The sequence below is a fragment of the Dermacentor variabilis genome, chromosome 3 (assembly GCF_050947875.1).
Source record: "Dermacentor variabilis isolate Ectoservices chromosome 3, ASM5094787v1, whole genome shotgun sequence".
NCBI lineage: Eukaryota > Metazoa > Arthropoda > Arachnida > Ixodida > Ixodidae > Dermacentor > Dermacentor variabilis.
The window spans coordinates 214,050,488-214,064,912 of NC_134570.1; the positions used below are offsets into that span (position 1 = coordinate 214,050,488).

General features: G+C 45.4%; 1 protein-coding gene across 5 annotated transcripts in view; it reads left to right on the forward strand.

The window, feature by feature from the left end:
• Positions 1–14,425, forward strand: part of Exn (Ephexin) — a 197,379-nt gene that overhangs the window by 111,369 nt on the left and 71,585 nt on the right. For all 5 annotated transcript variants that reach the window (XM_075686831.1, XM_075686833.1, XM_075686829.1 and 2 more), the window contains exon 10: positions 9,297–9,336. In XM_075686831.1, the coding sequence (XP_075542946.1) occupies positions 9,297–9,336 (40 nt within the window). The remainder of the gene's footprint in view (positions 1–9,296; positions 9,337–14,425) is intronic.

The window sequence follows — 14,425 nt, forward strand, 5'->3', positions numbered from 1 at the left end:
ACAAATTAAAATACCACTAACAATTATAAAGTGAAATGAAGATAGCATAGCCATATTTATCATGCATTCAAGTATATACATGCCAGATTTCATTGTAAGGCAACAAAATTTAAGCCTTATAATTTGGTGACATGCATAGAGGTTGCATGAAAATAACAAAGAAAATAAGCGTTTTAAACTTTCAGCAAGCATATAATATGTGAATCAACATACATAGTACTATGTGTGAACAAACACTCAACAGAAAGCACTATCTCTCCCTGCAACAGCGGCCCTAAGTTCAGACAGTGTGATAGAGATGGCAAGCTTCACCTGAGAACACAAGGCTCTTGACCAATGGCAGACGTGGCTTTGTACCTTGTGATTTAAAGAGACTGGCAGTATGACTTGATGGGGCAAGAAAAACGCTCATTTTGCAGTGAAGCTGTTAGCCTCTTGGTGGTTGGCATTTTTCGCGTGCTGTCTGTGAGTGAAAATTATCATCATCAGCAATGGCTCGTACCTTTGTAAGCCAGCGAAAAATGCAGTGGCTCATACTCCTCTAAGGCAGAGGCTACAAGGGCTCAGCAAAGTGCAGCAAACAGTACGTTCATTGAAATCATTCATACAACATACAGAACAGCATACATTTCAATAAAGAACAAGCTCAAAACAAGCATCCGAACCATCACTAAAGCATTGCATGTCCACCTCAGCAGTTGTAGTGGTCGTTTTGCAACAGCTTCGCTTGACATCCACTTTTGCAGGGCCGGGATGACAAGTCAATTTTTCTCATTTCGTCTACGAAACTACGAAACTACCGCAGGATGTATCAGAAACAAGAAGGCCTATGCTAAGAGCCCACAGTGGTAGGAAATACTGCTGTTTTCGAGTAGCTCAAGTGTGCTCATGTTTCAGTCACTTGTTGCATTTGCATTGCGGTATTGACTAATTTCATGTTTATATTCGATACTGATATTGTTGGGCATTAAGGGGATGTCATACAGATAATGAAACAAGCAAGAACCAAAAATGCTATTTTTTGATGGAAATTGCTGTTTTTTTCACGTGACCCCTTAATTTGACTCTGGTTAATGGAATATCCTCTTTAGTTTGACTTTAACCAAAGGTCCCAGCTGGCACTCATGCATTTCTGTGGGTGAAACTTTTGATATTTTGATCCTGCAATTTGCCTTCACCAGATAATTCAAACTCAACAAGTCAGCAAGAAAGCCTGACCTTAAAGGGCCCCTTATCAGGCCATTTACAGATTTCGGTTATATGCTAGAAGTTATTACGTGCCCTCTAGGGAGCGTTTTGCTACAATAATTTTTTTAATTAGTTCATTAATAGCTGAAATAGAAATATTTCAGCACTGTGAATCCATGATTTCAGGAGGCAAACGCCTTTGCCAAGAGAGACACCCTCTCCACTTGCCCAGGCTAGCCTCTGCAAACAAAATTCCTTCCATGTTCTCCCAAACTAGAATTCAAGGATTGCGTGACGCATATGTCACGGGCCCCGCCTTCATTTTTTTTTTTCCCTCGCTTTCTTGCTGCGTGGTGCACTTCCGCTGACTGCATCGCATGCGAGCTGTTGCGCTTTGCACAGCGCACTATGTTGCACGCTGTGCACAAGAGCACCTGACTAGCAATATAAGTCAGTGCTACACGAACGCTGAGGCAGACACAAGCGGTGCACGGAGCATGATCGTGTGCTGGAATACGGTCGAAAATGACATAGTTTCGATGTATATAAAACAATTAACAACATGTACAGGTAAACCTCGATATAACAAAGTCGGTAAAATTGGCAATTTGCAGTGTTATATCAAAATTTTGTTCTATTGAAATTCTGCCTTTTATTTATTTATTTTTATTTGTTTGTTTGTTTGTTTCTTTAAACATACCTTACAGGCCCCTAGAGGCATTATGTAAGGTGGGAGAGTACACTCAAAGATTATAACATACAATAATTAGAATACATATATATACATGTGCAAAAAGTACAGTGCAAGAAATGCGCTAACATACAGTAATGTGGTGTTACAATTGTACAATGGACAAACTGGATGCTTTTGAATGCGACAGGTCATTGAATAATCAACTTTCACACAGTAAAATATAATCAATAGAATTACAGAGCGAGCTGTACATAATAAGGCTACAACAAAACAGTATTTAATGGATAGTTTCACATTAATAACAGGATAAGTACACATGCTGGTTGACTTTTCTTACACGGAAGGGAGCTGCAGAATTTTCTAAATTACTGGGCAATCGAAAAAAAGCGAGTTTGAATGAGAAAACAATTCATTTTGATAAATTTGGGAGTCGGCAACGAATTGCACGATTTCATGCCACGTGATGTCAATGATATTGTCACGTGGTAGTGATGGTGAAGAAAGCAGAAAAACTGTGCATGATGAAACTAGTTTTATTGGGCCAGCCTGTGCCCTAAAAACAAGTTACGCTCAAAGCACAACAATGGTGGCGAACTCAGTTGGCGATCAGCGAAACTTTGATGTGCGGGTCAAGTACGTCAGCTTTTATTCATCAGTCATCGAAGGTTCCAGAGTGATCGCTGGTGCCTGCGTATCTCTCAGAAAGTTCTACACCGTTCGCGTCACGCGATGAAATCAGATTACACGAGGTTCGTTGACAACAGAGAGCGGATAGAACTATCGATAGCTTTCGAGAAACTTCCAATACATGCAGGCACATGCTGCGCTGTGTGATAACATGTGTCGACTGTCAGTCCTCTTCTGGTTCTTGATCCACAGGCAGGCGTGCTGTCAGGCATCTTTGGCATGCTGGAGATAGATGGCAACGTCAAAATTCTCTTCATCGGTGACATGCAACAGCATGGCATCGAGAGTCATCGTCAAGTTCCTGCCGTAAACCAGCTTGAACAGCGTGATCTGCATTGTTTCTTGCACCGCCATGTTGTAAGCGAAGGTTACATACAGCAGGACGGCATTCCAGGTTTTGTGTTGGACGTCGACGTACATTGCTACCATGTCGGCGAGGGTCTTATTCAGGTGTTCCGTAAGACCATTCGTCTGCAAGTGGTAGGCAGTAGTCCTCCTGTGGCTTGTCTGGCTGTATTGCAGGGTGGCTTGGGTTAGTTCCACTCTAAAGGCTGCTTCTCTGTCGGTGATGAGGACTTCTGGGGCACCATGTCGCAGCAGGATGGTCTCGCTGAAGAATTTCGCCACTTAGGTTGCGCTACTTTTCGGCAGAGCTTTTGTTTCAGCAAAGCGGGTGAGGTAGTCTGTGGCCGCGACGATCCACTTATTTCCAGTTGTTGATGTCGCAAAGCGCCCCAACAAGTCCATCCCGATCGGCTGTAGTATTCCCGCTCGCCTTGTTCGGTGGTGTCTTGCGTCGCTGACAGTCTCATCATGTCTTGATGTAACGGGCGACGTCGGCGATCAGGCGCAGCCAATAATACTTTTCCTGTATCCTCGATAGCATCCAGGAAAATCTGAGGTGCCCAGCAGTCGGATCGTCATGTAGGATGTGCAGTACTTCTGGACGCAGCGCTGAGGGAACAACAAGAAGTTGGTTGGCGCGGACTGGTGAGTTCTTCTTTATGAGTAGGTTGTTTTGAAGGGAGAATGAAGACAATCGTTGCCTAATTGCCCTAGAGACAACGTCGGTATTCCATTATTAATACTCCACAAGGCCTTTTAGCTCCGGGTCTGCTCGTTGCTGTTTAGTGAAGTCTTCACCCACCGTGGTTGCTCAGTGGCTATGGTGTTAGGCTGCTGAGCACGAGGTCGCGGGATCGAATCCCGGCCACGGCGGCCGCATTTCGATGGGGGTGAAATGCGAAAACACCCGTGTACTTAGATTTAGGCGCACGTTAAAGAACCCCAGGTGGTCTAAATTTCCGGTGTCCTCCACTACGGCATGCCTCATAATCAGAAAGTGGTTTTGGCACGTAAAACCCCATAATTAAATTAAATTAATTAGTGAAGTCTTCCGCACTTATTATTCCAAGGAAGGCGTCCTCGTCCTTGTCGTCTGGCACCGGGGGATCTATGGGGGCGCGTGACAAACAGTCGGCGTCAGAGTGTTTTCTTCCGAACTTGTATATTACCGTGACTTCATATTCTTGCAGTCTTAGGCTTCGCCGCGCCAGCCGTCCTGAAGGATCCTTCAAATTCGCTAGCCAACACAAGGTGCGATGGTGGCTGACGACTTTGAATGGCCTGCCATATAGGTAAGGGCGAAATTTCGCTGTAGCCCAAACAATGGCGAGGCATTCCTTTTTGGCTGTAGAATAATTGCCTTCCGCTTTTGTCAACGACCGGCTAGCGTAAGCTATCATGTGTTAATGTCCATCTTTTATCTGGACTAGGACGGCACCGAGGCCCAGGCTACTGGCATCAATGTGGATTTCGGTATCGGCGTGCTGTCGAAGTGTGCAAGTACGGGCAGCGACTGCATGCGTCGTTTAAGTTCTTGAAATGCGTCGGCCTGCGGGGTTTCCCACTTGAACTCGATGTCATATTTAATTAGCTGTGTCAGCGGCTCAGCAATGCGTGAAAAGTCCTTGATAAAGTGCCTGTAGTAGGCACACATGCCAAGGAATCAACCCACTGTCTTGTTGTCAATGGGCTGCGGGAACTTTGCCATGGCAGCTGTCTTCTGTGGGTCGAGGCGGACTGCAGATTTGCTGATGATGGGGCCTAGAAACAGAAGCTCATCATAAGCAAAGCGGCACTTTTCATGCTTCAGAGTGAGCTCTGATGACTTGATGGCCTCTAGTACTGTCGCAAGCTGCCTGAAGCGATCGTCGAAATTTTCTACGGTGACGACGGCGTCCTCCAAGTAAACAAGACAGGTCTGCCACTTCAGTCCTGCTAAAACCATGTCCATCACGCACTGGAACATTGCAGGCGCCGAGCACAATCCAAATGGCATAACCTTGAATTCATAGAGGCCGTTTGGCATGATGAAAGCGGTCATTTCGCGATCTCTTTTGTCGACTTCTGTCTGCCAGTAGCCAGGTTTGAGATCCATCGACGAGAAGTATGTAGCGTTGCAGTGCTGATGCAATCTATCGTCTATCCGTGGGAGGGGATATACGTCCTTCTTCATGATCTTGTTCAGTCAAGGATAATCGATGCGGAAACGTAAGGTTCTGTCCTTTTTCTTCATCAAGACTACAGGAGATGCCCACGGGCTTTTCAACGGATGGATGATGTCATCGTGCAGCATTTCCCCGACTTGTTGCCTAATAGCTTGTGGGGTTCTCCTCCCGTACTCTTGGGACAAGGGAACGACAACACAGTAGTGCAAACAATCACAAGGGCATTTATTGCACCTTTCATAGATCAATGCCTGCTAGCCGAGTTGCTATCCACAAAACATGCCGATGGGCACGCGACAAATCGCGGAAGTCCGACTCACCGCGACCGGATAGCGAGCGAATATGTTCGCCTCTTGCTGGATCCCAATGCCTGGTCGTTCGCGCATACGGTCAAGCGAACAGTGGCTCTCTCGCATGAGGCCTCACGAGACGGTCTCGCAGAAGCATGGATCGGCGCACGCGCGGCACGTCCGTGCTGCTTTCCGTCCCGAACCAAAGAGGAAGCGCCTTGTCTTTCCCGCACCCAAGTAACCCCGCCGTGAGGCGGCGCTAGCAGCGCTACACTTGCGCCATCTCTCACACTGTGCTTCAACCACTCCAACCACCGCGGGCGCCAGGCCACGTGGCGAAGCCGCACTGCAGGAGATGGAAGCTATGTGGGAAAACAAGATATCAGAGGACGCGTGAGAGTCACGCATCCCCACAAACATCACATTCTCGCTTCGAAGCTTGATAAGGGCTCTGGCAGAGTGGTCGAGTGTGCTTTTCGGTTATGTATATTTTAAAATTATTGGCATAAATGGCATGATCCTTGTGTCAAGGTGTGACGATTCCCATAAATTTCATGACATGCATGACAAGAATGAGATGAACTCATGACATGCATTCATGCATGCATGGCACGACATTACCTTGATAAGAAATTATGCCAACCCAGCGGCTCAAGTTGTCTACTAACTTGAGTTGTGACTATATGCTCGTGTTCATGATGCCGGGATGGTGGTTGCATCGTCATTTCAGCTTCGTAATTCAACGCTCACCTCTGATTCTCGCATGCCATCTGTGCTCGAGCCAGGTGGCATGTATAAGAAAATCGTGGAATCACCTGGCGGTGGTTGCATCCGTTCAAACAGCGCTTGAAAAGCAAGTTTTCCTTGAGCGTTGGTTTCCGAGTGCTGCATAGCAATGCACTACCTCCTCGTTCCTCCCAAAGCTTGTACCTGACTTTCACAGCCCTTCTCATCGTTACTAGGCCACTTAATCAAACAGCGAGGCGTGCTCTTTTCTGGCACACATAGTATCCGAGCACGACAACACTGTTTCAGATTCCACTATGGGAGCGTCGTCACGGCTCGAACAAGGTGAGCAGCTGCACCACACCACTCGCGCAAATGGCTATAAAAGGACACGGGCTTCATTCAGTATCACCATCATGTCACCCGTTTTTGTCATCTAAGTTATACCATGTGCTACCATCAGAGAACATTTAGTATCTGCATTTCTTACCTATCTCGCACCTCCATGCTGCTTGTTCATATCAATTCAATCATTCATAGAAGTCTGGCAGCTGTCATCTCATACTCTCACTCATGTTAAGTATAGTTCATTGTGATCGTGTCGCACACACAAATACTGGATTTACACCAGCACATTGGTCAACTTGGTAATGCTTTAAGGAACCCCAAACATTGCTACCAAACTAGCTGCCTGCGAAATGCTTCTTTTCTTTTCTCTTTTTTTTTTCTTTCTTTTTTTTTTTTTTTTTTTGACAGCACTACATGATTGCATGTATAGGTGCGAACAAAAGTTTGGGAACCGAAGGTGCCCGCAATATCTTTTTTCTTTTATTTTTCGCAGACTGGCTATTTTGGCTGAAATCAAGGGCACACGCCTACATGTGTGTGTTTGACCAATACAATGTATTAAACCAATTCCAGGCTGCAAAGCTGTGCTGGAATGTATTTTAATTTTTTGCTGATGCCGTGTTCTCCAAATTCTTGCTCGCGACTGCGCAGACTTGGAAGCGTGTATATAATACATACCACTGTCCACATAGGGTCGGCAACTGGAACGCTTTAACTACTAGCATTTTCCTTTCCCTCTGTATCTTATCTCTCTTTGCACATGTGCAGTTGGTTCACATACTTTCTCTATACCCAAGGCACTTGTTGATCATGAAGTACTAGACATCTCTGTGCCTTGTGGTGTGGTCCCAGAGATGCTTACCATTTTTGCTTCTTACATGTGATCTATGACTTATGTTTATGGGATAGACATCAGCATCGCTGTTTATGTTCAATGACTTACTATTTTCATTTTGTTCCCTTTGTTTCTATCTGTCTATATTGGCCTTTATCTTTACATTTCTTTGTGTACTACGTAAATGACAGACTCTTACCTTACTGTTCACTGTTTGTCTTTAGCCTGTGGTAAATGCTGTGTAGTTGTTTATCTATTGTTGCTGTATCCTTGCCTCGGAGATCGGAAGTTTGAGTTGAGTGAGGCTGTTTTGAAGACACTGCTGTGGCATGTTTCCTGCAGGTCTGGGTACATTCATAGCACCACTTGACATCTTGAAGGAAAGCTGTTTGTTTATGACAGCACAGCCTGTTCCCATGCACATGCTTCTTGGTTGTGATTCTGTACCTGACAGTAGACACAGCCTTTACATTGCATCGTTTTACTTATTCTTTACCTGGGTCTATTTGCCCGTTCCTGTCCCAAAGTTTTGTATCTGCCATCCAAGATGTATAGTCTCAGCACATGACCCTTATCACTGTAGGATATTTCACTGTGTATAATTTCTCTCTGTTAACCCACTCCTGCTATAGTGCTTATTGTGCTACAGTGCAAATAAATAAATAAATAGATAAATAAATAAATAAATAAATAAATAAATAGCTGTTCTGTGCCATCTACCACAGATAAGCCTATGAGTAGCACTTTGTTTTGGAATATGTTTCATTGCGTCAGGGCCCGAGTGATAATTGATCATTTGAGTGACATGGTTGATCATTTAATCAGATAGGATTGCAAGTTCCAGAGAATACAACTTTTTACATTGTGAGAAAATGCCTTCGGGGGGGATCATGGTGCGTGCATGCATTGTTTGTTCAGTTGTGCATAAGTAGTGGTGCTAATAAAATACGAGTAAGTGTTTAGGAACTGGGTGCAGTGAATTGGCAGCACTTAATCCTCTTACCCTGAGGCATGCACTGGCTGGGAGCCACAATGCAGGATGACGTCAGAGGGGGGACAGATACAGCACATCTCAACCTTTGCTGCTCTGGTGCAATATCAGCTTGCCAGTCATTTTTGAGCTGCTTGACTCTGTTGCATGGAAGATTAGTACTGGGTGCCCGGAAACATAGGTTGTGCACACAAATGCACAAAGTATCGGCACTGTCTGACTGCATTGCTCTACATGTTCTTAAAGGGGCTCTGAAACACTTTTTGAACATAGTATGGAGACATTGAAGATCTGTACTAAATGCTCCTGTGAACAAGTGAGTGAAATATTATTGTGCTGCGTGCAGCAGGGAATTTGCAGTCTCATGTCAAAAACCGTGAAAAGTTGCTTGCTCTTGCTTCAGCAATGTCATCATGCAGCCGTATCGCAAGCAGTTGGACCTGCCAACGATTGACTGGTTTTGTAATCGCACGAATCTCAGTAATACTATACTTGCTGATTGTGACTTAAATAAATGAAAAATGTATCTGCTATCCTAAAAAGAGAGAAAAAGAATTTCATTGTTGCGCTGCCGGTCTACACTTAGCAGTTGTGTGTAGCTGCGGCTGTTGCACATGGCCTCCAAGATAGCAGTGGCGTGCTGCGTAGCATAGTCTACCGTGGCTGCCATGGGCTGCCACAACAAGCCCTCTCGCTACTAAGACTGTAAACTTTTGGGCGGGGTCTTGCCCCCTTGCCATCTCCCCAGCATAGCTTCCAGTGTGCTAGTGGAAATGAAAAGAGAGAGAGAAAGTTGTATAGTGTGTGTGATAACTACGTGCAGCTTTGGCTGTGCTTCAAGGACGCGAAAAGATTTTGCAGCAGGAGATTCATGAGGCGACATAGTTTAATAGTGAGATCATTCTATGATTAGCTAGAAGAGTGTTCCCGGGCCCCTTTGGTAATGAGTGACACAAGTGGTGCCTGTTGTCTATGTTTGTGGCTGGGGCATGTGCCTGTTGTGACAGCCCAGCGTGATGCCTTGCAGGCTCCTCCCCCCCACCAGCAACTCCCTGTCCTGAGACCAGGTGCGTGTGCAGAGCTGTGTGCAGCTTGGAGACCGTGCACGGTATTCCCAGCAGCATGCAATACTCCATGACAAAGCTTGATTCGTGTGCTGCTCCACCTTCTGGCGTTGCAATAGCTTGGTTCCCTGTGCTGGCAGCTCTAGCTTAGGACTGTCTGGAACCTCCAAGGTGATAGTGCCTCAGACAGGCTAGTCAGCATTTTATTACCTGTCAATCAATGAATTAGTTTTTATGCTTCCAAGAAAATAAATTCAAGGTGAACGCCTAGATTGTTTTTAATTCTTGTTCACAAAGTACCTGTAAAAATGTTGGCGAGCCTGTTGAAGACGCTTCTTCGCCCCGGTTTGCTTCTTTTTTCCGCAGTCTCTGAAGTGAACCCTAGCTCGCACAAGGTATTGCTCGGCTTTTAGCATTGCTCCCGGTTGCTAGAGCCTTCATCTGAAATCATAACCATTGGTCAATACCGTATATTCTCATGTAAGGCAGTACTTAAATTTAAAGGTAGATTTCCTCTTGCAGCATGTGTACAAATAAAAAATAAATAAATGTCTGCTTGTCTTATAAGCCAAGTGCTGCAGAATGCAGGAACCTTTATTTGACCTTTGATCGCAACTTCAGTTTTGATGTCCGCTGTAGGACGCAGACATCAAACAGACCACTAGTTTAGACCACTAACTCTCACCCCCCTTTGCCCTTGCTCGCGCGGGAAGACGGCGCTCATCAAGCCACCATGCTTCTCAGCTCTCCCTCGCAAGCTCTCACTTGCACCTAAAGCATACTGATCTTATTGCACTTGAACTGTATGTGGAACGTAACACTGCAACCCTTCGTCAGTCATTCATGGTTGCGCAGTGCGTGATTTGAGAGGTGCGTTTGCAAGCAGCCGCATGTAATAAAACCATTTTACCATCTGCATTCACAGAAGTTTCCATTTATTGTCTCCATATTCCTTCACGGTAGTGAAATTTCATTATACTGAAATCGTGTATAAGCACACACTTTCTTATATTGCGGTTCTAAATATGCAGTGCTCTATGGACAAGAGGTTATGTGTTAAACTATTCATTACATTGACAGGTTCATTATATTGCAGTTCCTTATATCGAGGTTTAACTGTATAAGTACCCGAACGAATTCTTGTTGGTTCTACCACCATTGTAGTGCAGTGGGTGGTGGCCAGCACCGAACCCAAGGCCTCGTGCTCAGCAATGCCACTCAGCAGCACCGATGGCAGTGCAACGGAGAAGCACTGCACGGATTCTCAAAAATGTTGCGTGCTATAGCAGCTGATTATGTGTGCAGGTGCCTGCCCACTGCAAGTGCGTAGAGTGCAGGTGTGTATTGAAATATCAACAGACACAAAGCAGCCAAGTGTCAGGATGGAAAATGTTGCGTATAAGAGACAACAACGCATGCTCTACATACCTGTCACTATTGGAAAGCAGTGCAGGTGTGTGTGTGCCTTCGAATAAAGTTAGTTGCGAGTTCAGCGCTGGTCCTGTGTGTTCCTGCCTTCTGTCATCGTCTTATTGCGCTGCCCCTTCAAGATGGACGCTGAAGGCAATTATTAAGTCCAGCTAAAGTGATAGATTAGTGCTTGAGAATCTCTGAAGCGTCAATACTATCGTGAACAGGGCCTCAATAATCGAGAAACTGAGGTAAATGCAGGACATGATTAGAGATTCCCCTGGGACATTCAAGCTTTTGCCCAATGCCAAAAGCACTCCTCAGTTAAATTCTGTCACTAGTACTCAAACACTCATTGCAAAAAACATCATTGTATTGTATTATAAGATTAAATAAAATGCTGCTTATTCAGTTCTGTTTCATTTTTAGAAAAAGAACTAATTGAAGTTACTCTTGACAACGGCGCAGGCGGTCGAAAGGTTTCGTTTTCACTCAACTCTGCGCCACCCATGCTTTTGCGTTTCAGCAGTTTTGTTATTGCATAGTGCTGCGCTAGTTTTGCTGGCTCGCGAAACTCGCACAAACTGCAAGTAGCAGAGAATTCAAATTCCATGTGATGTCACGGGATGCCCAAACGGTCTACGCCACTTGACCAAAAAGCAGCTGCAGCAGCAAATCCACCGCTCTGTCTTGGCTTGGTGCCCATTGTCTGTTGGGCGCCGTGTTACTTGCCGATGGCAGCAAAGGGTGGTGATGGCGTATGCAATGTCGCCACACCCCCAGTTGGGTGGCGGGAGATTTGAATTTCGAAAAAGGTATTCGGATCCTTCAGATGCAATTTTCTTGTAAACTAAGTCCTTTTTTGGCACGAAAGAAGCGTTGCGAGATTTATGAATGGCATTTAAAGTCCACATTGACTTATTATTTGCCTTTAGTGTCCCTTTAAATATATATGATGTGTAAGTCTTGAGTTGAATACAGATAAAGTGTAATTGTAATCAGCAGCAATCTTTGGATTTTTGTAGCTTGGTATTCTGTACAGTGGAATTGCAATATTTCTATCCTTATTGGCCTGGAGAGCAGTGTGCCTGATGAAATATAACAGAGCCCATTTGGGCTTTCTCTCTCTCTCGAGAAGTTGCTGTTGTAGGTACTCTGCCAGCCCTTAAACACAAACTTGCATTCTCTTTTTTTTTTTTTTCACGAAATCAAAAACGCACAGTTTAGTCCTATTGACTGAGTTTCACTTGTATGCAATGCCCTGTCAGCAGGTGTAACAGGGCATTTGACCTCGCAGCTAGTGACAGTTTGCATTACAGTACAGTCCTCTCGCTAGTTGCCTGGCACGCCCATATTTTCCAGATCATGCAGTCTTGAGTATTGCTCAAGATTTATTGCGAAGGGTCACGTTTTCAACATTAATGGCATGGTTTGCTGCAGATAACATCAGCTGTTGAGCTGAAGGCCGAGCAGCTGTCGACAGCGTCGTTTTGTCCAAGAGACCGACTTCACTGATGTTGGCACCTTCATTCTGGATGTTCTTTGGATGCAAGCAAGCAGCTTACTTTTCTCTTTGAGGTGTGCACAGAAAGCAGTTTCCTGGCTGTGTGGCACGTTTTTATGGTACTATTACTGCTGTACTGCACTACACTTTATTCACATCACTGGGTCGATATTCTGCCAGTTTTCCAACTTGGGTATTGCAACTAAATAAGGTAAAACCTGATTGATATGTGCCCATCTACAATGTAGCAATGAAGATGTAGCTGCGATGAGTTCCAAACCAAGTCTCTACAGAGCCTATTCTATCGGTCCACTTAAGCTTTAGTGGCTCATCGTGTGCCCACCGGTTAGTGCGTACCCTAATCACTTTTTGTCATGCAAAACTGTTATGTCTGGGGGTGTCATTGCACATAAACGTATGCGCAAACCGCAGTACTCCAAAAGGCATAGACAGCCGAGAACAGATAAAATCTGCTTTGTTGTGTCAAGCACCGTTGGAGGCAGAAGCCAAACTCTATGCCGAAGAAAAATGGCTGTAGTTCTGTGCAAAGAAAGCTGAGGAATGTTGACCTCGTCTTGCCAGCGTCCATAGTGTCCTGCACCTCCAGAGAGAACTCCAAACGTTGCACATAGTCCTTCCACTATTCAGGATGGGCAATGTCGAAAGGCTCGAGCCACTGTATTGTGGAAGTCGTCATTGTATACAAGTATGCACCGGAGCTAGTCTTCTATGGTGGCAGTTTCAGTCGAGTGGCTCACTTCAGCTTGACCCTCGTCGCCAGTGTTATGTAGCACGGGTTGTATCATAAGGCAGCATCGGCACAAATCGGTATGGAAAGTATCACTTTATTGCAATCGCAGAAACCAAACACAGAATAAGGGAAACTGGCTAACCCAAGTATAGATATATACTTTTGTGCCCGGGAGGTGGCACTCTTCGTAATCAGGGTACACCGACTGTGCTCAGCTTAGCCGCTAAACTCAGCAGCCAAGTTCAGTGCACAACAGAAGGATTCTCTGAAAGCTTAATTAAACGATGCAGCTGGTTGAGATGTGCGCATTTCACTCATGTCGAACATCCACGAGCGCAAGCCTGTGCACTCTAGTACGGTTGCCTCGACCCAGCCTGCTTGTCTGTTGAACTGGTATGTGAGTATATGCGCTGGCTTTTATTGAGCCTCCTTCAGCAAGGTAGCTTTTGTTCCTCCTGAGGTGTTTTTCCAGAGGTTCAGGGAGAAGTGCTGCGAGCTGTCCGAACGTCAGTTTCGCTGGAGTTTGCCCTGCTGTGCTTAGAATGGTGTTGTGCTGCCTGAAGACAAAGCGTGCGATGCAGCGCTGCAGTGACCCTCTGGGAATGTTTTAGGTCAGCCACATAGCGCTAGGCTTCTCCGCCTGCCGCGGGTTGGTAAGGAGCTGATAAGCTGATGTAACAGACAAGATGCTGTTGTCACTGTAAAACTTGAGAATTCCTGCAGATACAAATGGAGTTCTGTTGTCCGAAACTACCTTGCACGGTAGACTGAACATTGCAAACAATGACCGGATAGCGTCAATAACTGTTGCCGATGTCGCTTTGCCCATTTCTCTCACTTCCAGCCACTTTGCATCTACCACTACCGGGAATGTAGACCCTTCAATAGGGTGTACCGTGGCATTTCTGGTGTTCCCCATTCAGGAATAGGGGCTTGTGGTTGCCTTGGCAAGGCTTGCAATTTCGAACCATTATTTCTATGTTGTGGTTAATACCAGGCCACCACATGTAACTCCCGGCACACTTTTTCATGGCAAAAATTTCTCGATGGCCTACATGAAGGAGCGATGTGTGCAATGTGGCATGTCCGCTAAGTGCTACTAGAATCGCAACTCGTGATCCAAAAGCAGTGCGGCCATGATGAGTGCTCAACTTCGCAGCTCGCTTGCGATAAGTGTTGAAGTGATCATCCTTGATGCTGTGCATGTTGCCTTGGACAGCTGTGTAGACCTCCTCCAATATTGTGCATTCCTGTGTTGACGCTGCTACAATGTCAACTGTTAGGAGTATATATCCAGGCAGGGGCAGTTCTTCTACTGTGGTGTCTGGCAGCAAGCGGCTGATTGCATTAGCGCTCTGATGCTTCTTTCCAGTGTGGTATATAAGCCTGTAGTTGTGCACTGACATCTTGATGCACCAATGCATAAT